The sequence below is a fragment of the Podarcis muralis genome, chromosome Z, assembly GCF_964188315.1.
Source record: "Podarcis muralis chromosome Z, rPodMur119.hap1.1, whole genome shotgun sequence".
NCBI lineage: Eukaryota > Metazoa > Chordata > Lepidosauria > Squamata > Lacertidae > Podarcis > Podarcis muralis.
The window spans coordinates 30578304-30602867 of record NC_135673.1 but is presented as its reverse complement, the minus strand read 5'-3'; the positions used below and the strand labels follow the sequence as shown (position 1 = coordinate 30602867).

The window sequence follows — 24564 nt, the reverse complement described above, 5'->3', positions numbered from 1 at the left end:
AGTTAGGATTAAATATAGGAACTGCCCCGAGGTCACTCAGGGAGCTTCATAGCTGACAAAAGATTGTGCCTTGGTTTCCCCAGTCCAAGTGAGATACTCTAACCACCAGCGGTGGCTGGTGCCCATTGGAACTGGTAGGGTAGGAGGCAGGGAGCCCAATAGTGGTTGGAGTCAGAGCCAATGACAGGCAGAGTCAACTAGTTTTCTCCTCATCTTCCTGTTTGCAGATTTCTACAAGGGTGACAAGGAGAAAGGAAAAGGAAGCTAACAGACAGTGCTACCCCTTGGCCTGAATGTAAGAAAGAAGGCAGGCACATGGAAGGTAGTTGAGACCAGATTGAGGCTGGTGGGGCAGTGCCTCAGTCGACCCAATGGTCCAGGTCTCCACTGCCAACCACTACAGCACACAAACTCCCCAGCGTTATTTGTGTTTTCCCCCATTTGCTGTCTTTTGTGTGTGGTTTTTAGACAGCTGCATTTTAAATAATTAGTTTTAATTGTGGATTTTACATTTGGTGCATTCAGGTTTTTTAACAGCCACTTCAGGAGCTTTTGTAGCTGAGAAGCAGGGCAGCAGTATAAGAGTAAACAACGTCTCTCTTAAGAGGAGGCAAGAAAAATGTTCATCTATGTAAGGAAGTTGAGCTGTCTAAGGAATATACAAGATGCATGCATTGGGAGTATAAGCAAACCCTTGGAACAAGCTGGAAAAAGAACATATTTTATTCATTATTTTAGTTCGTTATTTTAAAGTATTCATTATTTTAACATAACTGTACATAATACAAGACTGGAGAGAATAAAGTGCAATCATTCACCGTGTAAACACACTTTAAAGCTTGCCTTCACATCTGCTTTCCACCTGTGCATGTGCACTTTAAGGAATAATCTATCTTGGTGTTAAAGGACCCTAAAACAACAACAACAACAACAACAACAACAACAACAACAACAAAAGTAGGGGTTGCATAAAGTAAGTGACTTTGCAGTTAATTGACAGTATGTGTTGGTGTGATAGTGTCCAAAAGGCTCAGTTAAATACTTTTGAGCTTTGAGAAGGAAAGGCGGAGTATAAATGTAAGAAATAAAAATATATTCCTTGGAGTTGCATGTAACATTGTACTGTGTTATCACAGGTACAATAGTATTTACAAGTAATTGCCCAGCAAGTCCTTATGGTTTCAAAGAGTTATGCTTCATGGTTTGAGGTATAAACACCCATTATCCAATAATGGTCTGAAGATTGTACTGCCCTTTCTACATTAGAATGTGTATCATATAATCATAAATACAATTTGCATATCTATTTGAACATAAGAACTGCTGATATAACTATATATTCAAATTAGGATTATTCTTATTGTTAATGTGAGTTGATGTTGTTTCTTTTTGCTTTCTTTTATTATACTTGCAGTAAATTTATTATTATTATTATTATTATTATTATTATTATTATTATTAGGAACCAGGTTTAGCATCTGGGCTTTAAGAGCTCCAGAACAGGAATACATTGTGAAAACAGAAGTGAATGTCAGAACATTTACTGTACTTTATTAATGCATAGTGTCTTTTTTGTTGCTGGTTTCCAGTTATGGTACATCTTACAAATAAATTAGGTTAAGTTAAGGAATAGTTCCTTGAAATAAGGGAAAAGTGGGGAAGGCTAGGTGACTGCTTACAGAAACCAGGGGAGGCCTTGCATGCACCTGTTTAACTGGAAATGAATTGAATTGTTGTAAAAAGGTAAAGGGACCCCTGACCATTAGGTCCAGGCGCAGACGACTCTGGGGTTGTGGCGCTCATCTCGCTTTATTGACCGAGGGAGCCGGCGTACAGCTTCTGGGTCATGTGGTCAGCATGACTAAGCCGCTTCTGGTAAACCAGAGCAGCGCATGGAAATACCGTTTACCTTCCCACTGGAGCGGTCCCTATTTATCTACTTGCACTTTGATGTGCTTTCGAACTGCTAGGTTGGCAGGAGCAGGGACCAAGCAACAGGAGCTCACCCCGTTGCGGTGATTCGACCCGCCGACCTTCTGATTGGCAATCCCTAGGCTCCGTGGTTTAACCCACAGTGCCACCCGCGCTGAATTGTTGTAGAATACTACAAATTCCATGATCCACCCACACATTTTGATGGGTCAGTTTGTTTGGAAGGTGCCTTATTCCCTGAACCATCAAGGCAACAATCAGGCAGCAGGCGTTATCAGTGCCATCTCTACACTGCCACCCAAATGCAACCAGAGGTGGTACTGCTTCTTTTCAGCTCAGCTTGGGAACTGAGGAACACAGAAAACTGGTTATAAATAGACCCATTTTCAGGCAATCAGACTACATATTGGGACTAGAGAGACCACAAAGGAACATAGGAAACCGCTTTATCCAAGACAGACCATTGGTCAATCTAGTTCAGTACAGTCTATTGACCTGCAGCAGTTTGTCAGGATTTCAGGCAGGGTTCTTTCCCACCACCTAGGTGGTGAAGCTAGGGATTGAATTTGGAGTCTTCTGGGACCTGGAAGGCCACATGTAGCTAAACTGAGATTGCAGCTGGCCCTAAACTTCATGGCCTGTGGTTGATTCTGGAAGAAAAGCACCTTTTAAATGCCCACCAAAGGCAGAATTAAGCAAAGCTTGACTCTTTCCCCTACTGAAAACAACAGGATATACAAGTGCTTCAACTCTACTGCATTCTTATTTTCTGAATATCACATAGCACAAAGGCATTTCATCATGTGGATCATCTATTGAAAACAGACAGAAGATGCGTCTCTTTGCTAATTCAACTTCAACATTTATTCTCCAAAATGTTAAAAGCTATTCAACATCAAGTTTGGGCCTAATGACTTGCCAAATTGTATTTCAATCAAAGCCATTGTTTAGGTTAGAAGAAGTCTTCTCAGCCAGTGCATTTGAAAGCAATTAGCAGTTTCTTTTAATCTATGTATTTTTTTAAAGTCAGAAAGCCAATTATTTAATTGAAAATTTATATGGAGGGGGGTAAATTACTCCCAGACTCCCAAGTCTTTTATAGAGCTGATTTCAGCAACTTTTAAAGGTGTTCACATTATGGTGAACAGAGTTGTTTCTAGTAGGGAAATGTAACTGTTATTAACAGTGATGTTAGGTGGTTCTACTAGAATAGACATGGACAACTTAATTTCATGCACTTTTATCTAGTCACATTCCTCCTGCCCCCAGGAAACAATGTGTGAGTTAATTGTCTCAATTTACCTCATTGGGTTGAAAAAGACCGAATAAAAAATAAATAAATCTGAATATCAAACATCCATTAGGTTAGTGAGGAGTTTCAGACTATTAAAAATAAGTATCCTCTTTATTCTTCAGGAGTAATGGGACATAAGTATGACAGTTCATTGTGCCTCTGCCAGGTAAAGTAAATGAGCTTTTCAGGCAGAAAGACAGACAGACAGACAATCTAGCCATCTCGATAAACAATAAAGCTGGACCAAATATCTGCCTTCTACAGGACCATTTGTCATCTACAAATGTGGTGGTAGAGGAGGAGCTATCAGCTGGCTCTCAGGTGGACTTAGAGGGAAGGGATTTCAAGACCTTTTGAAAGGCTTGAAGCAACATGGTTGTTTTTTCCTTTTCCTTTTTTAGTTAAGAAAGACCCTTGTCATCCAATATTTGAAAAGAACCCTGCCCATTCAATGAAAGGTCCTAGTATTTCATCCCTCAAAAACCAGATCAATCTTTGGGGGTTATGATTATGGCAGCCATACGCCCTACTTTACAAACGATACAGCTCTGTTTGTAGGAGCTGTCTATTTGAAGGGCTGTCTGGTCCAAGTCTGGTTTAAAGATAAGAGATCATTAGACGGGAAAGTAGGAGCCTTGAAATTGGCCCATCAACAGTGAACACCAGGACAGCAGACTGAGCAGCACACAGGTCACTTGACCACAGTTTCCGCCACTACAGTGAGATTATTATTTTTTTATAGATGTGTTAATTGCCTTCCAAATATATGTCCCAAGGCAATTTATAGGTATATGCCTTTAAAAAAAGCTGAATTACTTTTAAAAACAGGTGAAGAAACACCAAGTACAATTTTAAAAACATGACAAAGTCAACTTCTACAGCAAAGACCATTTCATTTAGCTGAAAAAGCTTGTTGGAAGAAAAATATCTCCAATTGTTTCTGGAGGGTACACAGTGGGCATTTGACATATCAGGAATACAGAACAGGGGCAGCCCCACTGGAAGTCCTGCTCTGAAGGTTACTGTGCAGCAGGCTTCTGGTATTTCCAGTACTTCAGGGAGCAAGTATTCTGCAGAACACTGTGAACTACTGGGCCTATAAGGTGGTCTCTCAAGTAACCTGGCACTGAGTTGTATAAGGTCGTATACATTATTAAGACCTTTAACTTTGCTGGATAGCTGTTTGGGAACCATTGCAAATATCACAAACAAGGTGCTATATGCTAGCAGGAGTTTGTTCCCACAAGCAACCTAGTCACTGCTGCCGCCGCCTCTGAACCAACCTCAAGAGTAGTCCCTCCACAGAGCACATTGCAGCAATCCAACTACCAATGCTTTGAGTACTGTGGTCAAGCTAACCCAATTCAGGAAAGTCTGTACCTGCCTTACCATCTGAAGCTGGTAAAAGGCACCCCTAGCTTCTAATGACACCAGTGATAGAGCCGGATCTAGCAACCCCAGACTACATACCTGCTCCTTCAGAGAGAGAGAGATTGTGCTCCTATTTACACTGGAATAGTTATTTCTAAATTTGCACCTATACATATGAATTAGCACGTGCAAACTGTGAATCAGTAGTCTCTGCTTCTTTTGGCAAACACTTTTTCTCATTTTTCTGTAAAATAGTAGTCATCCTATCTGGGCACATAGCTATCCCAACCGCTTAATTAAAAACGGTTTACACAGCATGGCATAAATATTCATTTAAAAATATCAAATAAAGACATAATGAAATGGTCAAAATAAAGATAAAATCAACATATTTTGAAAACCAAATATACAAAATAAAACTGTGTGTCTGGGTAAAGGTAAAGGTAAAGGTACCCCTGCCCATACAGGCCAGTCTTGACAGACTCTAGGGTTGTGCGCCCATCTCACTCAAGAGGCCGGGGGCCAGCGCTGTCCAGAGACACTTCCGGGTCACGTGGCCAGCGTGACAAAGCTGCATCTGGCGAGCCAGCGCAGCACACGCAACGCCGTTTACCTTCCCGCTGGTAAGCGGTCCCTATTTATCTACTTGCACCCGGGAGTGCTTTCGAACTGCTAGGTTGGCAGGCGCTGGGACCGAACAACGGGAGCGCACCCCGCCGCGGGGATTCGAACCGCCGACCTTTCGATCGGCAAGCCCTAGGCACTGAGGCTTTTACCCACAGCGCCACCCGCGTCCCTGTGTGTCTGGGTAGGCTTCCCTAAACTAAACAATTTTAGCAGTTGCGGAAAAAGTACAGAGTGAAGGCACCTGCCTAATATCAATAGGTAGGGAGTTCCAGAGTATACAAATATTAGATAGAAACTTTACTATATATGTGTGTGTGTGTATATATATATACACACACACACCATTTAACCCTTGTTAACATCTAATTGGATAGAGTAATGTCATGCACCACTTATTTCTACTCTCAGTGTCAAAGTGATATATTATGCAAAACAGCCTTTTCAAATTATGATTAAGTCCTTCAGTGGTGCCCATGTTCACACTAAACCCACTTATCTTAAATATTATCATTTCCTGCATGGTCAGTGGCCTCAGAGAGGGTAAGAGGAAGGTGGTAAAGAGATTACAATGTAGTCAAGTCTAATTGATAGATATCTGTAATAGGAAGCGACGGGGAGTACTTTGGATACATTAAAGGAAGTCCGATGCTAATAGAATTGAACAAAAGTCAGCCGGAACAAAAGCAAACCCTACTTACATTTGTTGAACGACTCCAAACGGATCAGTGATGGGAGGATTAAAAATATTACTTACCACAGACTGCAGATCTCTTTTTCTGACATCTATCCGAGCCTTATCGCAAAAGCTCAGGGGCAGGGGAGATAATATATGAAACAATGAGGAAGCCCTCTACAAATCAGGCTCGCCAATATACCGCTTGCTTGGCTTATTTCAAACCTGAGATGTGTGACAGAGGCTTCACACAGTACCGATGAGGAAGGACTGCTGCTAAGTGGTAGAGCACATGGCTTGCGTGGAGAAGGTCCCAGGTTCAATCCCTGGCATCTCCACATAGGGACGAAAAAAGTTCACTCCACTAGAGAGCTATTGCCAGTGTAGACAATGTTGAGCTAATGGACTGAAAGGTTAACTTGGTAGGAGACAGTTTCCTATGTTCCTGTACGTGTTCTTTCTGAGCAACTACAGATATTCAAAATCTGTGTTCCTAACTTTTATTAGGGTAGGTTGTGTTAGATCTTGGGATGGGGAATAAAACTGGTTTAGTTCATGTTTAAAGGCAAACCTAGAACATCTGAACTTTTTAAAACTGTATGTGAACTGAAACATAGTTGTCCTTAAGAAATTCACACTTCTCTGAATTTTGCAATGCAGTTCTCCAGCTAAGCAACCTGTAAAAAAAAAGTGTGTGCGCGCTATGGAAAAGTATGCATTAAAAATGAATATATTGCCGAAAACAACATATAGAAATGCAATATATCTGGGGAAACTAGTTGGAAAGATGTATATTTAATTAAAATCTTTGTTAGATTTTTTTTAAAAAAATCAAAATCATTGCAGAAATTTGCACAACTAAATTTAACACTGGACAAATGAAGAGATTTGGAGAACTGAAACTGACAGATTTATCTGCAGTTAATTTTGCCTTTTTATATATTTTATATTTATTTTTAGTTTTAAATTTTATTCTGGCTTTTATACTTGATTCACTTTGATCACTTTGCAGGTCACAAGTAAAAAATCAATGGAAACATCATGAAACAACACACAACGAAAAATAAACATTTGTTACAGAAAGCACCATTCCATCCCATAGCAGTGGCAAGCACAACCGATTCCCATAATTAATCAATCAACAGGTTAAAATCTAAAAGTTGAACCCAGGCAACCAAAGGCTTTTTGAAAGAGTGAAGTCCTTAAGATAATATAGTGTTAAAGTCTAATGACACTTGTCTAGATAAGGCATTCCACATAGAGAAGGCCCTGGTCATAGTGGATGCCCACTGAATTTTATTCAGCAATGGCACTCAGAGAAGGAATGGAGTGTCTATGGGCACACAAACTGATATCTATATCCATATCCTAAGTTTCTGAGATGCCCAGTAAGTTCTAACCTGGAGTGGGGATCTGGAGTCCTCCAGACATTGATGGACTACAACTCTCATCATTCCTGAAACTTGGCCACACTTTCTGGGCAACATATGGAGAGAACATCGGCCTGAAGCCTAACTACATCAGAAGTAGTGTGAGAAGAAAAAGCCCATCCCACTTGAACTCCCTCTCTTGAAATTCCTTTAGAACAAAGGTAGAGAACCTCTGACCCACAGGGCAAATTTGGTGTGCCAATACTCATTTGGTCCATGAGGCCATTTTCCTCAAATCACATCTACCTGCCCCACACATGATGTCATATGTGATGTTAGGTTGTGACGGTAGATATTGGCTAGATCAGTTGCTCACATACCTGAACTCTTCAGAAAGCAGGACTTCTCTCTTCACTTCTCAGTGAAGAGCAGATGGCTTGAACAACCTACCTGTCAGTTACATGGCATGATTAGGACATGAGTTAGCCCATGGGGTCAGGATAAAATGCCAGCCAGGCCAAAAAGCTTCCCTACCCCAGCTTTAAAACATCTTCTGGGGCAGGTAGGAGCAGGATTGCCACTTGTTAAGTCAGTGCTCCATATAGCTCCTTGGTCTTCTACTGGGTTTTAGACCATGTGACTCTTCATGCAACAAGTGTGCTTGAAGCTAAACAGTTCCAGGTCAGGTCAGGTAAGCGTTTGGATGAGAGACCATCTGGGATTCCCTGTGTATACTGCTATGAATTCCGCAGCACAAGAAAGGGAGGCTATAAATGAAATAAATTGAATATATATATATATATATATATATATATATATATATTAAAAAACACAACCCAGAATAAATTATGCAAAATAAGCACTTTTAAACATAATTTTGTTTGTTTCACTATATTTATATCCTACTTTTCCATACAATATACACAAAATGGCTAACTGATTAAAGCAACCAATAAAAATGTCACAGGAAAACCATCGTTATGATAAAACACCGAAAGCAGCATTGATAATTCACAGGAAGGCATTTAAAAAGCACAGCAACCACCTGAGATCAAAAGCCTGCTGAAACAGATAACCTTAGCTGTTAATCTGGGGGTGGGGGTGGGGGGATCCCAGGGCATCAACTTCCGCAATCCAGGCACTACCACTGAAAAGGCCTCAACAATCCTCTAATGCTGGTGGGATAAAAAGAGAGTAGCTCTGGTGCTGGCCTTAAGAAGTAGTTCTTAAGGCAGGTATGGCCCCCAGATGCTGCACACTTGCAACTGCCATCAGCTCCCACCCAAACATCTGGAGAGCACCGAATTGGCTACCCCTGGTCTTAGCTTATCCCAAGCCTCATTCAATTAAAGCAACAAAGGTTCAAGACTTGAGAGCAAGGCGTGCCCTCTAGCCCTGTTCCCAAACACCGTGTGCTTTGATTAGCCCCACCCTTTGGTGTCCATGGGTAAATCATGAAAATGTGCAGGAAGGGGGCCTGCACAAATGCTTCATGATGACCTGGAACCCTGATTTTGTAGTATTCCACATCACATAGAACAGGCTTCCTCAAACTCGGCCCTCCAGATGTTTTTGAGACTACAATTCCCATCATCCCTGACCACTGGTCCTGCTAGCTAGGGATCATGGGAGTTGTAGGCCAAAAGCATCTGGAGGGCCGAGATTGAGGAAGCCTGACATAGAAGCTTCCCTAAGAACAAAAGGCCTCTGTGGGCACTCACACAATGTGTACGAATACAAGGTACGCCTAAATGCGGCATGGCGGTGGGGAGCACAGCTGATCAAGCGCAGGGCCATAGCTCAGTGGCAGAGCATGTGCTATGTATGCAGAAGGTTCCAATTTCAATTTCTGGAATCTCCAGGTCTGACAGCTTCCTATGTCCCTACAGGGCTTCTTTGAGTCACTTGAACAGGGCTCTGGTTCTAAACTATTAAGCAACCAGTTTCAGGATTGCGCTTGTTTTCTTTTTGCTCAGTCTCCAGGTGTTAAGTAGAGACGGTGCAAACGAGGATGCAGGACCACACCATTTACTGGCCTTCCCACAACATGCTGTCCTCCAGATGTCTTTGGACCTCCGACTCCCATCAGTTTCAGCAGCATGGCCAATGGTCAGGGATGATGGGAGTTGTAGTCCAGCAACATCTAGAGAGGGAAGGCTGCCATAATTAGACAAAGACACTGAGGGCAACACATTTAGAAGATTTCAGAGAGAATCTTCAAATGTAGGTATTTAAGTCACCATCCTAATAATATTAATAATAATAATACCACTGCTGACTTTCATTGTCAACATGGCCATAGGACAAGGCTAATTATTACCGGCACCAGAAGCAGCTTGTGATTTTATATTACATTGAGGTAAATTACACTGGAATTAGAGTGGATTACTTTTATCAAATAGGGAATAAGCTGTTAATTAACTCCCTGCTGTAGCAATCTCTTTCAGAGCTTGCAACTGTTATTAGCTCTAGATTAAACTGTTGAATTAATTTCCCACTTACTTACTATTTCAAGAGGGTTTTTTTTTTTAATTTACCTGGCAGCAGCTTTAATGGGAAATTGTATTAGCGAGCATAAATTGTTTTCTCCCCCTTTCCTTCCTATTTTCCTTCTGGTGGGGAGGGTAAACAGTTTGTGGTAATGTTTATGAAGTCGTTTTGTTTGAGCAATATGTATATATATATATATATATATATATATATATATATATATATAAAATTGTAGTTTTAATTAGTGCACGGTTGTCAGAGTATTAGGTCTGAGATTACATTATGGCTTTTGGTGAAAACAAACACTCAGGTAATCCTCCCATTAAGAGTAAGTTTACAAATGGGGGGGGACTCTGTTGGTGTGGCTGTGTTGGTGTGAGGGGGGCAAACAAAGTTCACTGTTTCTCAAAGTAGCCTTTGGGGCAGAGCCCAGCCTTCCCCAGATTTCTGCCTCCAGATGTTTTGGATGACAATTCCCATCGATCACAGTTGGCACCCAGTGGAGGCTTCTCCAGTGGGGCAAATGCCACAAACCTCAGTCTGCCCTCTTCTGGCCCCCACCTTCCTGCCAACATCCTTGGTCTCCTTGGCCTCTGTGTTGCCCTTGTGGAACTCAGCAGGGAGGAAGATGGGGAACAAAACTAACATTAGTTGGTTCCACTTTTCATTGGTTCCGGCTCCCAGCAATTTTTGTTTCCTGGCTTTTTGCTCAGCCAGTTCCACCACTGAGCATGGGCAATGGAGAGGGATGGTGATGCTTGTAGTCTCACCACATCTGGAGGGATAAAGGGAAAGGGAGGCCTACCACATTTTGCTGTCTGAGAAGTCTTCTCTCCCAAAGTCAAAGGTGTTCTGTACTTTAGGCCAACCAGATTATTTGGGCACATCAGGCAGAAACTTCCACAAGCAGCCCTCCCACTCCCTGGCAGTTAAAATACAACAAATTTATAAACTTAGTAACTAAGAACTTGCTGCCTTTTACAACACCCAAAGTCAGATGCCTGAGGCAGTTGCCTTAGTCTGCCTAATGATAGGACTGTCACTGCTGACCTTCAGGGCAAAAATATAACCGGCTGGTTTCAATAAATAAATTGGGGGTGGAGAACCTGTGACTTTCCAGATGTTGTACAACTACAACGCCCATCATCTCAGTCTATTGGCTGGGGCTGGTAAGAGCCCTAGCCCCAAACATCTGGAGGGCACCAAGTTGGGAAAAGTTGAGCTCTGCCATGGATCTGCCAGTCCCATGAATGTACCTAAGTGGTCAAGCCAGTTGGAGTACCTGATGAAGTGTGTAGCACACCTCAACCCTGGAGCAAGGCTGCAAACCCTTTGGTTCTGCAGTTTTTGAGAAAACATCTTAAATGATCGGCCTAAAGCCCCATCTAGTCCTTCATTCTATAATTCTGTTCCAGATCAATAAGGGAAGCCTGCAAGGAGGACACAAGCTGCAGCAGATGCCCACTTCTGCTACCCAGCGACTGGAATTCAGGAGCATGCTGCCAGTGATTGTAGCGGTAGTATATAGCCATCATGACTAGCAGTCATTGGCAGATTTATTCCCATGAATTTGTCTAATTCCCTTTTAAAGCCATACTAGGTGGCAGTCATCACTACACTGAGAGTCAGTACAGTGTAGTGCAGTTTCCACCAGCCCTGTGCCTTCAAGATAGGACTGGGAATGATGGAATAGGAAGTCCAAAAGGTCAGGGCAGCACCAGGTCTCTGGTGCGTCCAGGGCTCACTCAGTCATGAAGCATTCTCAGTGACCCCGAGACACTCTCTCAGCCTAAGTCATCATGAGGACATGAGGCAGCCATGTATACCACCTTGAGGTCCACAAAGGAAAGTTAGAGTATGGATGTAGTAGTCAAGAAATAAACTACCAATAGCCTTTTCTGTGGTGGCTCCACTTATGGAATGCTCTCTCCAGGGACGCTCACCTGGCATCTTTGTTGGCGGTTCGAATCCCCGCGACGGGGTGAGCTCCCGTTGCTCGGTTCCTGCTCATGCCAACCTAGCAGTTCAAAAGCACGTCAAAGTGCAAGTAGATAAATATGTACTGCTCCGGCAGGAAGGTAAACGGCGTTTCCGTGCGCTGCTCTGGTTTGCCAGAAGTGGCTTAGTCATGCTGGCCACATGACCCAGAAGCTGTCTGTGGACAAACGCCGGCTCCCTTGGCCTATAGAGCAAGATGAGCGTACAACCCCAGAGTTGTCTGCGACTGGACCTAACAGTCAAGGGTCCCTTTACCGTTACCTTATGGCCTTTTAAACCTTGTGTGTGGAGTACTGTTTTTGTTTGGCACTATGGTATGTATTTTTGTGGTTTTATATTGTAAACCGCCCTGTGATCCTCAGATGAAGGGCAGTATAGGAAGAAGAAGAGGAAGAAGGAGGAGGAGGAGGAGGAGGAGGAGGAGGAGAAGGAGGAGGAGGAGGAGGAGGAGGAAGAGGAGGAAAATCTGTGGTCAGTGGACCATAAATAAATTATATCCACATTTGGTTATAAATCTAGCATAACAAACCTCTAACAAAAGCTTGCTTAGACATCTCTTCCTCTTCATTAGCACTGTAGCTGTTTTCACAGAGAACCCTATGGGGGGCACATTAGTCACCCATCCCCTAACTGTAGGGGGGGTGGCAGAAAGTAGTGTACAGTGGAACTTATTAAAACATAAACAGAAGCATTAAAACATCAGTTGGAATTGTTTCAATTAATTGCAGCCTCATTTTTATAAAGATTTAACTATTCATGCAAATAAAAACAAAATCAGAAATGAAATGTGTAGGGAAGGTGGAATGTGCTGACACACAACACAACTTTACAGCCTTTTAAAATACAAAAGTAATTTTAAAAATAATCGGATATATATATATATATATATATATATATATATATATATATATATAAAATGAACAAACCCCAAAACTAATAGTTCCCCCCCCCAAATTACTCTTTTATTACATGGTTTCAATTAGCAATTTCTCCCCCTTCATAAAGGTACAAATTGCTCTTTTCTTTTCTCTTGAGGAAATTACAAGATGATAGAAATACTAAAAAGAAATCAACCAAATGCTAGACTTAAGTTGAAAGCATACATTGTGCATGTTTGACAATTCCTGCACAGTGCACACATGAGATGTGTCCCTTGGCTATGGTTACACATAATATTCTACCCAAATCCACCCATTGCTCATTGCATTTAATATACACAATGCTTAAGAATTACAAACAATTCATGTTTTCAGTCTGAGCATGGCCGTGCTTCCTTTGAAGTCGTTAGGAAATAGGTTGTGGTATTACTTAAAGCATTTATGCTGGAACATGCAGAAAATTTTTAGGTTACAGGTGCACAGATGACTTTGCCCAGATGCTACATGGCCACATCTGGAACCTAAACAATAGATTTATTCTCAGTTTCTTTATGGTGCAAATCTCATGGGTCAGAAGGAAAGGTTGCATTCACAAGTAATAGTGCTACATGCGCTGTCAACATCTAGTCAAAGGATTCATGATCCCAAAGTGTGCTTCCTGAACAAAAAAAGTGCACGGGGAGGGGCTTGGCTTCAGACCATGAACCCACTATTAGGCCTTACCACATTATATGTGCATTCATTCCACTCTGAGGTTCTGTGGCTGCTAACACTACACAGATGGAACTATAGCACTAAGTGGGTTTCTCCAATTCAGTGCTGGGAGCAATTCTGAGCTTGGCTTAGGGATCTTAGTGTGCTCAACGCTGCATGATGTTTGAAGACCCATGGCACACAAGTAATTTCTACATCAGCTGTTCCACTTCTTGAATTAAACATCTGCCTCCAAATCAGTGGCTGCCAATATGCTCAGCAAGTGGACATAAATCAATATCGAAGTGCATGGAGAATGCTGTTCTAGAGCACACTGCAGCAGACACACAGAGAGATTTTAATGTGCTTTTGGAGGCAGATGACTAAATATCTGGCTTCCTGGCCTAGTCAGTGGCACAATTCTCCCTTTCGGTTTGAGAGGTCCTATGTTCAATTCCCACATAAGTTGAGGGTAAACGGAGCCTCAGTGGCACAGCACATCCTTTTAAAAAGCCCCCGATTCTATCCCTGGCATCTATAAAGAGATGCTAGGAAATACTCAGGTCTATAATCCTGAACTGCTCTCAGTAGGGCACAGAGTAGACAACACTGAGCTGCCACTGATGAACTAGTGGTATAAGGCAGCTTTCTACATTCAGAAAAACCATAGCTCAAAGGAAAAGCACCTGTTTTTGATGCATGGGTCAGTCTCCATGTCTCAGTAGGGCTGCGAAAGACTCCAGTTTGAAACCTTGGAAAGCTACTGCCAGTCAACATATGCCAAGCTAGATGCGTCAATGGCCTGACGACATAGGACAGCTGGATCTATGGGGCCTCCTGCTCCTCTCTAGGAGTGCCTCAACCTTCCATTGCTTGCACCACTTGCTGGCTACTTGTGCCCTCCATATGTGTGAACCTCCCTAAGTCAGTCCATGGCATTAACAGAGCAATACAGACGTGGCCCACCTGGATACTTAAGCTAGCTGCCATCACCAAATCTTCACCTAGAAAAACCTAGCCCAAGTAAGTCTAGCTCCTATTACACTCCACCTTAAGACTATTAATTCATATATATTTTGCAGCTTCAACAATACCAGCTTCACCTCCCTCCTGTTGCTTTGCTTAACCTCCAGCCAGCTAAGAGGCTCTGGAGGAACTTGTTCACTATTTTGGGATATTCTAGTTGGTCGGTCAATATAAAGTTATTGCCCACCTATTGGTTTTGAAATTTCTCAGATGCACCAACACAGCTATGCTTAAACAAAAACAAAAACCCTCAGTAAGTTAATGATGTATTGTGTATAAGAAGTGTTTCTTTCCATTCACATCTTAACTGATTGACAAGTCAGCTACACCAAAGCTTTCACCATTCAAGTGGTTGCAAGTTAGAATAATTCAAGGGTAACAGACAGAAATCATATGCATATGCAGGAATACAAACACACATGCTTTTTTATAAAATATATGTATGCAAAGTTATGTTCCGGGGGGGGGGGGGGATGTATGTGACACAAGATATAAATAGGAGTAAACACCTTGTATTTGAAGGGTCTTGAGCTCTGCAAACTTTATGTGGCTTTCATCAGGGAAAAACAAAGTTCTTATATCTGGAAAGAAAAACACTGTTAAAAGCCTTTACATAATATTGAATGGGAACACTGTCTTTTATGTCATTTTGTCCATATATACAGATAGAACAAGAAGAGGTGGGCATTTCAGATCTGGAAGGCCCTGCAGGAGGAACATTTGTTCATTCAAGATGACTAGAGAGCCTTCCCACCCATAAGGAAGGTGGGAAGTTCTAGCGCTGAGCTGAATTTCTCAGAAAACTTTTTTTTCTTTCTTAGAAAGCTTCTGAGATTTTTCCTTTCTTCTACCACCACCCCTTTAAAAAAGTAAGGCCACTTTGCAGAGTTTTCCCTGAATATTTTCCAACATTTTTAGTATAAGTTTTCATTGCCCACTACCACCACATTACCCTGGGATGACACTACGTTCCGGTGCAGGATGCAAAATGGCAGTCAGGTTGCCAACACAGTTGCTGCTACTCCCACTTGCTGTGGGAAACAACCAAAATATACCATCAAAAAAGAGACAAAAGAAGTTAAGCCAATGTCACTACTAATGGTGAGCCCTACCTCCAATAAATGGTTGAATAAGTTATCTGCCTGCTGAAGAACTTTGGCAAAACGTTCCTCCACCACCAGCATGACTCTTCCCAGTTTCTCCAGCACAATAGCGTAAGAAGAACCTAGTGGATCAGACCAATGACTCATCTAGTCCAGCACCCTGGTCTCACACTGGCCAACCAGATGCTTGTGGGAAACTCTTAAGCAGGACCTGAGGAAAAGAGCACTCTCTCCTACTATGGCTTCTAACAACTGATACTCAGAAGCAATACTACCCCTGCCCATTGAGGCACGGCTCAGCCATGGAGGTGCAGCTCAGCCAATGGCTCAGCTAGTACCCATTGATGGCTTTATCCTCCATTTCCACAGGTAAGGTGGAGAATTCTGGGAAGCCACTTGCACACAGCTCTAGTAAGAACTCTTTGTGTCAAAGCCAATATACAGATTCAGAAATACCACCACCTTTGGAAGAGAATGTGGCCCCTGCTTAAATATTTGGCTTAAGAATGCCTACCCAGACATATAGAAGTCACAGGTGTTTTATTTCTTTTTTTTTTAGCTAGTGTTGATTTTAATTTTCTTTTTAATAGTTTTAAATACCCGACTGAACTATTTTTTTACAGGTAATTTTAATGTTTTATTTTATATTGTGGTAAACAGCATAGAGCTTGCTGTTTTACAATCATCCGGTATATAAATTTTGTTAAATAAATTAATATATGGCAACAGTTTGCTGCAGTTCCCACTTGTAAGCTATTCTACTGTTTAAGACCTGCTCTATACACCCAATGCCCTGCAGTTGGCCACTTTACCACTCCAGGCTGAAAAAGCATAGCTGGAACGTAAGACTTTGATACCCTATTAATGTTATTCTACTGAGAGTGGTACTGAGCAGTAAGTACATATTGTTTATAGATCCCATTTGAATACTGTATTCCAATTGCATAATTTGAGGTTTGCTAGAGGAGAATCTGGAATTGTTGACACTCACAGATCCAGACCCCTTCTCCTGAATGACACCACCTAACAGCAGCTCCTACTGTTCCAGAAAACCTCTGGCTGGCCTATGTCTGCTTGTTGCATGAGTTAGGAACACTGTAAAATTTCAATGATGTCTTTAAATTTGAATGGTTTCAAGCTGTTGTAAACTCCTGAAGCAATCAAAAATAATCTGTCATGGGACTGCTGGGTATGTGTACACTGCGCCATGGCCTGATCTGATGTTAGATTTATTGGAGGGTAAATTATGTCATTTATGCATCAACTCACAGGAGGAAATGGGGAGGGGGAGCAATCCCTATGCAGTTAATTTAATAATAGAGTGGAAAGCCATGATTACTGTTTCAGGTACACCCGCTCTTTCAGAGCAATGGCTGGCCCGCGTCAACAGCAACCTTTGCTTCTCAGAACCATGGGATTAACAAGTGTTTAGTGGAAGTGGGGGGCTTTGAGAGACACACCCACAAGTGGTTGGACCAGGAGCAAAGTCCTCTTCCACTGGGTTCTGTTGTGCAGCAGCTGAAACCTATCAGCCTCCTTTTTCACCTTTCTGAAACTTTCCTCTATCCTCAATGTAGTGTCTTCCAGATGTTGTTGGGTTCCTACCCCCACCCCCATCATCCTTCATCAGAAACTGTCAGGGTGAGCTTGTGTCAAGCTGGGGTAAGAGGACAAGGCTGTGACAAGTCTAAACTTGAAGTATGTTAATGGGTCAGAGAGTATCACATGACATATGAATATCTTTGGTTAAGAAATTTCTTTGCTGGTCTGGTTGGTTTCCCTACAGTTACCTCCCTTGGCTTGCTGAAACTCCCTTAAATCCTAGGCTTAGGATCCACTGCAAGTGTAAGTCACTCAGCCACTGCAGATGCCTGATTCCTTTCCCTCCCCTGACTACATCACTATGAACATTACAGGCATGAGGACAAGTCCTTAAAAGCCCACCATTAATAGCAGAAAGGTTCTTCAAAGTGAGAACTACCTCCCTCCACCAGCAGCCTTTCAACCTGGCCACATCAGAGGGGCAGCTGAGACAGCAAGGCTTGCTGTAGTGGCATGGCATTTGGCTTCCCCTCTCCACCTGGTTACAAGCGAAATAGCAGCACCTAGACTATGTGCTTAGCTTAGCTGGGACCAGCTGCTGTTTTGCTCCCACCCTCCCAGAACTGCCACCCACAGCAGCTATTCCACTTGTGTCAAGAACTATTGAGATGATTACATCATGGACAAGCAAGAGACAGTGAGCCCCCTCCATTGGCCTGGGTGTGACATGACCAACTGCCATTGGACTCCTCACCTATTCACATGCGCTGTCATTCTTTAGGTACTGAGACTTCACTTTGTTCCTTTTTCCTCATAATCGTTCCACTCATTTATTTATTTTCCTTTTCGATTCCCATCTATGAGATAGCATGCCATTAATTTAAACGGCAGGCTGCCTTGAGTTCACTGACTAGAAAGCACTATACAGATGCCAACAACTGAATAATGCTGGCGATCCTAACCCCACTTACTTGGGAGTAAGCCTCACTGAATTCAATCGGACTTACTTCCGAGTAGGCATTGTTAGAATTGAGCTGTGTATAAATAAAATATGAGTTGTTGTATACCCCCTCTCAGAATTATACCATTTTCACCCCTTATCTCCTCTCTCCATTTTTTAGCCTTTTGCAAATAAAATAAAATAAAGCCGTAAGATGAACCAAACCCAAAACAAACCGCTGAAATTCTGTTCTATTTAGGTCATCCCTAGATTGGACACTCACTAAATTGGCAGCGACAGGCCCTCTGATATTTCAGTACAGCTTCCAGAGAAGATTGTACATCTGAAGTGACTCCTGGGGGGTGATGAATTCATATTTGCTAAACAGATTAGCTGAAATAAGCATAATAAATGAAAGTGGGTTTGTTTTGTTTTTAAAGAAAAGAAAGAAAACAATTTCACACTAAAATGCAGGCTTGACTTATAGGAAGTGGCAGCTTCAATGGCCCAAGGCCTAAGATTGGTTTTGCCACTTGATAATTTGACTGATTCACTTGAGTAGCCAGAAGAGGACATTTTCTGCCTGATTTCAGCATAATCGAGTCACCTGCTCCATGATTGCCGAGGCCAAGTCAATTGCACTCGGCTGAGCACCGAGGGTGTGCGATGCATTGCAAAAAAGGAACCTTTGCTGCATATGTGTGCAGAACTATTGAGATGTAAATGATAGTGGAACACAGCCCATTCCCGCATATTAGAAACAGCTTCTTTACCACTATATGAACCTTCTCTCTGGAAGACAGTTACTGCATTTTGCTCTCTTAAGGTTGGTTTAGATGGTCACAGTCTGGAGGAACGCAGCTGCAGCCCGAGTCAGACCATTGGCCCATCTAGCTCAGTACTGTCTACACTGGCTGGCAGCAGCTCTCCAGGGTATGAATCAGGTTTGGAGTCTCTTCCAACCCAACCTGGGGATATTGGAGAGTTCCTGTGTGCAAGACAGGCACTCTACCACTAAACTATGGCCCTTCCTCATCTAGCCTAGCTGCTTGCTCCAACAACACCACTTCACAATAACATTCTAAAGATTATTTCATAAAAATAAGGAAATGGTGACAAGAGAAAGAAGTCACCCATTTAGCAAGGGGCTCAGAGCAGATCTCTTTAACTTGTACAAGAGATCTGGTAAAAAGGATGGGAAAGAAGGCTGGAGAGAATGGGTGACTCTACAAGTACTCTGCCTCCTTTATATTATTTTATGGGTTGTTGTTTTGTTTTTATAAGGACCAGCAATTATCTTTCTGGCACTTATTTGAAGAGGCTGAGGTGGAGAAGACACAGCTAGATCCAACAAGACCCAATTTAAGAATCAGATTGTTTAGCTACAGCTGGGAATCTGTTGGTGCTCATATGCTACTATGTGATAATGATTTAATTTTAGTAATATATGAAAAACCTTTTATTTAGACAAAACACTGTTAATGGTTTATGTGTTTATATTACCTGTCTGTGCCACTGCCTTTGCCATGAGTCCCTTCGGAGACAGTAATAACCATTGGCATATAAAAGAACATTAAGAATCATATCAAAAATAGTTACGTAAGCACAACCTGAAACTATGTGTGCTATCATGTGAATTGCACAGTGGAAGAAAGGCAGGTTATTTGGGGAAGTTTTTAATGTCTGATGTTTTATCACATTATTATTATTATTATTATTATTATTATTATTATTATTATTATTATTTCTGTTGTGAGCCGCCCAGAGTAGCTGGGGAAACCCACCCAGATGGGTGGGGTATAAAGAATAAACTATTATTATTATTACTATTAACTATTTAACCATGAAAATAATGAGCAATGGGGCATAGATTTAACACTGCCAGAGGTGGCCAATGATGTACATCTCTTGCTCACTCTCAACAGGTCTTCAGCATTTTATGGCAACTGAGCAGCTTTGGTCCTCACTGGGCTGTCTGGGCTTCCCTATTCCTACAAATCTTGGGGTTCCTCCAAACCTGATGATACCTCCCTCTTATGAATGATGACATTTTGGCTTCATAGGCATCCATACGTGGCTTATTATTGATGTATATCACTCTCTGCTTTTGAGGGTAGTAGTCAGTATGAGAAAAGAGGCTTACTCAAAACTATTTTTCTGTTTTCCATCATTATCTGAAAAGCCCACCTAATCAAGCCTTGAATTATATAACCACACATTAAAGCACTGTCTCCATGCTTTAACAAATCATCCTCTGGTAAAAACAACAACACCGAAGGTTTAAGCCACCTCAAATTGATTCAACATTGTTTCAGTCTATTTTCTATTTGACATAGGTTCCTGAACGATTTAGCCATATTTTTTCAGAATCAAAGTCCATGATCTGGCAAACCTAATCTGTTAATAAAATGAAAAGGTGACCTTGCCTAATTTAATAAGTCAGTGCAAAAATACTATTTCAACATGCTAAGGAATTCCAGAAAGGTTATCGTCTAGTTCTTTCAGAAGAGGTTGTTCTCTCTTTCCTCATCTGTTTCTCCAAGCTGTATTTTCGTAATTGTTAATTCATTATAATTTGTAAAACCCTGTTTGCAATACAAAATTTTGATAACAGCTTTTATTTATGTGACTGATATTAATAGGCACATATTACAACCTGCATCTTATTTTTGTGCCCAGTGCTGCCCTTGTGCCTTGCAAGGCACAGAGACTAAGGAGGAGGACGCTGGCAGCCAGTCAGCCAATGGACTTTTTGCAAATAAGAAGGCAGGCAGGAGGGGACTGGTTGAGGGAGGCTGATATGGTTGGGACAGTGCCCCATTTCCTCTAATGGGCCAACCTCCACTACAGATGAGGAGGTGTAAAAAGGAAGGCAAAAGTGGCTATAACATGGAAATGTAGAAAACTAAGGGAGCCTACAAGTAGATTAGGAGTCCTGCCAGGTATGGGAGATCTTAGGTCTCTCTATCTGGCTCTCAGGACCCTCTCCAGGCCAAAAACCCTTTACCCCATCTCCCGAGACCACATCTCCCAATGCCCTCCTTTGCACCTTCCCTTGAATGTTTTTGCCTAGCTGGTATGCGTTCATGAATTCTGATAATCCTTCTTGCTTGCCTGGATGAAGGATAGAGAAGGGCATGCGAGTACCTCTAGAAACTAGCCTACTGTAGAAAGGTTAATTGCTCTGTTATTTGCTCTCTCCACTTTTTTCTCTGGCTCCTCCTACGACAGGCATGTGGCCCCCAGAAGGTTACCTAGAAGAGAATGTGGCCCTTGGACTGAAAATGGCCTCCAATTCTTGCTCTGGGGTCTCTAAAATCCTATCCCATGAACAAGATTTCAGAGTCATTTCTAATACCAGTGGTACCTCGAGTTACAAATGCCTCAGGTTACAAACTCCGCTAACCTGGAAGAGTTACCTCTAGTTGAGAACTTTGCCCCAGGATGAGTATGGAAATCGTGTGCCAGCAGCGCAGCGGCAGCAAGAGGCCCCATTAGCGAAAGCACACCTCTAGTTAAGAACAGTTTCAGGTTAAGAACAGACCTCCGGAACGAATTAAGTTCGTAACTAGAGGTACCACTGTATGCACAAAAATCTGGATGATGCAAAACCCTCCACCCATCCCAAAAAAAACCCACCACCACCACCTCCATCTTTTCGTTACTTAAGTCTGACTGAGAAAATGAATAGCTCTGATACAAACTGCAGATCCCCGCACAATTCATAAATACGTGGAATAATTATTTCCCGGGGAAGTAGTATCTAATTTATTGCATTTTTATGGAGTGTTAGACTAACTTCTTATTTGTGGCCTGTCAAAATAGCAGCAAATTATGGCAAACATAACATTAAATGCTATGCTGTAAAGCAAATATTTATCTAATTTGGGATTCTGTACATCTTAAAAAGCATGATGGCTTGCTTTTCTTATGTCAAAAGCAAATAAACGCCTACTTTGTTCCTCTCAATTGTATGGACTAAAGGGGGTATCACTATCAGTCAAGCTATTCTAAGAGCTGCCATTACCACTTAACATTTTTTATGATAAAACATGACTCTCTTTTAGCTTCTAGTCTAGATACTAAGGCAATCCTTGAGCCCACATCCCAATGCAATAACAGACCACAAACTAGCAGGAGTGCTACTGCCTTGGAAATACAATAAATTAAAAAATGAGAAAACTATAACTTCCACATCTCCTTCCATAATATGGAACACTACTATTACAATTGCCATGCTTTCAAAATGAATTTTAATATCACCCTGTCTTAAGTGCATCAGTCCCCATAAATCTAATGCCAAGTGTCAACCAAGTCTTTGAGGCAGTGGTTGCTCTGGGACACAGAAGCTATGGGGAACATTACTGTTTTTCTTTGTCCTTTAGGTATTTCTCTGACTCTGGGGTATCTTACTGCAGAGAAAGCTGATCATCTGTCAAAGCCCTGGTTTTGCTAAGCAGTTGACATGATTCCAAAGCATTCACTCCAACACTGGGTATTCTGGGGAGCTTCAGGCTCTGAAAAATGCTGGACAGAGACTCTAGCACAACTTGTACATGTCTTGCTCAGAAGCCAACCAAACACTGGTTAGCGTGCATAATCATAGCCACCATGAGGCAATGCGGGCTGCAAAGAATGATCATTTCACAGCTTGCACTGCATCCTCTAGTAGTCACCCAGGAGAGTTATTTTAGATGGTCTGGAGGTTACTGCCTCCCACCGTAGGGAAGCAGCCTACGGAGCTGTGTCCAAGTGGCTATATACTTTGAGGATAAAGCTGCTTGATTTTGGGTGACCTTGACTCTGCAGTTGTAGTTCCAAACGAAGCATGTAGTGTCATAGTTTGTGATGTGTTGTGGGATTGGTTTCAGCTTATGCAATCAGCCTCCCCGTTACCTACCACCATGCAGGTAACATCAAAGATGACATGGGGTCTTAAGTAATAGCAGCAGCAGCAGCAACCACTATGACAAGCTATTCAGTAATTACATTAAAAGTAAAAACAGCAACAACAATCACCTCAAGGATTAGGAGTTTTGCAATAAATATGTTAAAAAGAACAAATGCACGGGCTTAATGTTTAAAGAAAGGAACAAAATGTTTAAGGAAGGTGGGACAGGAGAGGGTGAGAGAGAGAAAGAAAGAGACAGAAGTCTTGAGAGAAAAGAGATATTTAAAAACTTGGGAGAAAGGCAGTATTTTCAGGTGCTGTAGCACAACCAACATACCTTGTGAATTCCCTTAACTCGCAGCCCCACAGATCAAAAATTTGCCCACTCCAATTTAGCTTCAGTTGATCAATTTAACTATTACAGCTTGCAGACCTAGATACTATTCTTGAACAACTTTGTTATCAGAGGAAAGTTTAAAACTAAAAATAATCAGATCTTCCTATGATCCCTGCAAGGCATCACTCATGAGCATGTGATCTGTATAAAATACTTCTCATTTTGGATTAGTTTGAGGGCACACCAGATGGAACACAGGGTACTGTGGGATCTGCCATTTATCACAGTGACAGTGCGTAGGAAGCAACGATCCTCTCACCACAGGGGGAAAGGCAGGACTGCAAATGTAGAGAGCAGGAATCAAAAGATGGACTTTGTGGAGTTTGGCAACATTTGTGCTGCTCATTAACTTAATCATATTAATTTATTAGCCACAAACATCAAAGTAATTCGCAGCAGAATTTTTGTCACCGAGAACAAGTCTCCGCAGAGACAGTGGGTGAAACAGTCGTTTTAAAGGAGTACAGTTTGCTTCACATTTTGTATCATATATATGGCTAAAATGGTATGTCTCGCATGCCACATGAAGCTGCTGCTTTTAATCGTCTCCACTTTGGGGAATGTAGCATATGTTTGGGGATACTGACCAAATCCTGCCTCCCTTACGTATAACACTTAGATGTTTAAAGGTGAGCATGCATAAGATGTTTCATGCATTTGTTGCAATAAACATCAGCATTAATGCTAGTGTTTCCCATAGCTCTGTGTCTCTCTCTCTCTCTCTCTCTCTCTCTCTCTCTGTGTGTGTGTGTGTGTGTGTGTGTGTGTGTTCCTGCACCTTTAATTAGCAGCCAGCCATGGGGTAATTTAAAGCAGTCATTACATGGCAGTTGTGAAATATTTTTGTCAACCAGTCCCGATTTCTGCCCTTTTAATAAACGCATATTGGAAGTGATTTTGCATTTCTTTCACATCTGCCAATGTTCCCAGCTTATAAGGAGAATGGTCAAACTGAGTCAGTCCAATTCTTCCAATAGTTCAGCATTCTGTCCACAGGCGCTAGCCAGATCACTCAGTTGGGTTGGGATCTCTAAGCAGGGCAAAATGGTGGTATCCCATTTCTCTTTCAAGCTTTACTTAAGTCCAAACATACCAATCATCACAAGATCCTGGACTATATGACTTCAGACTACATCCAGGGGGCGGGGTTGTTGTATGTTGGAATGGTACACAAACCTACCACAACTCCTTGCAGACAAAAACCTGAGATCTTCAACCATCAATCTAAACTACTCAGGGAGAGTTTGACCACACGGTAACTTCCAGTAAAAGTTGAGATGGATATGCATTTGTACAAAACTCAAAGTCTGAAGAAGACTTTTGGGGTGCCCAAAAGCAG

At 41.9% G+C, this 24564-nt stretch overlaps 1 protein-coding gene across 6 annotated transcripts in view; it reads right to left on the bottom strand.

Moving 5' to 3' along the window:
- The window catches only part of DACH2 (dachshund family transcription factor 2), a 305329-nt gene that overhangs the window by 124848 nt on the left and 155917 nt on the right, over nt 1-24564 (bottom strand). For 4 of the 6 annotated variants that reach the window (XM_077922615.1, XM_028715836.2, XM_028715840.2 and 1 more), the window contains exon 3: nt 14862-14933. The exons of the other annotated variants lie outside the window; for them this stretch is intronic. In XM_077922615.1, coding sequence (XP_077778741.1) covers nt 14862-14933 — 72 coding nt within the window. The remainder of the gene's footprint in view (nt 1-14861; nt 14934-24564) is intronic. 6 annotated transcript variants of the gene reach the window in all.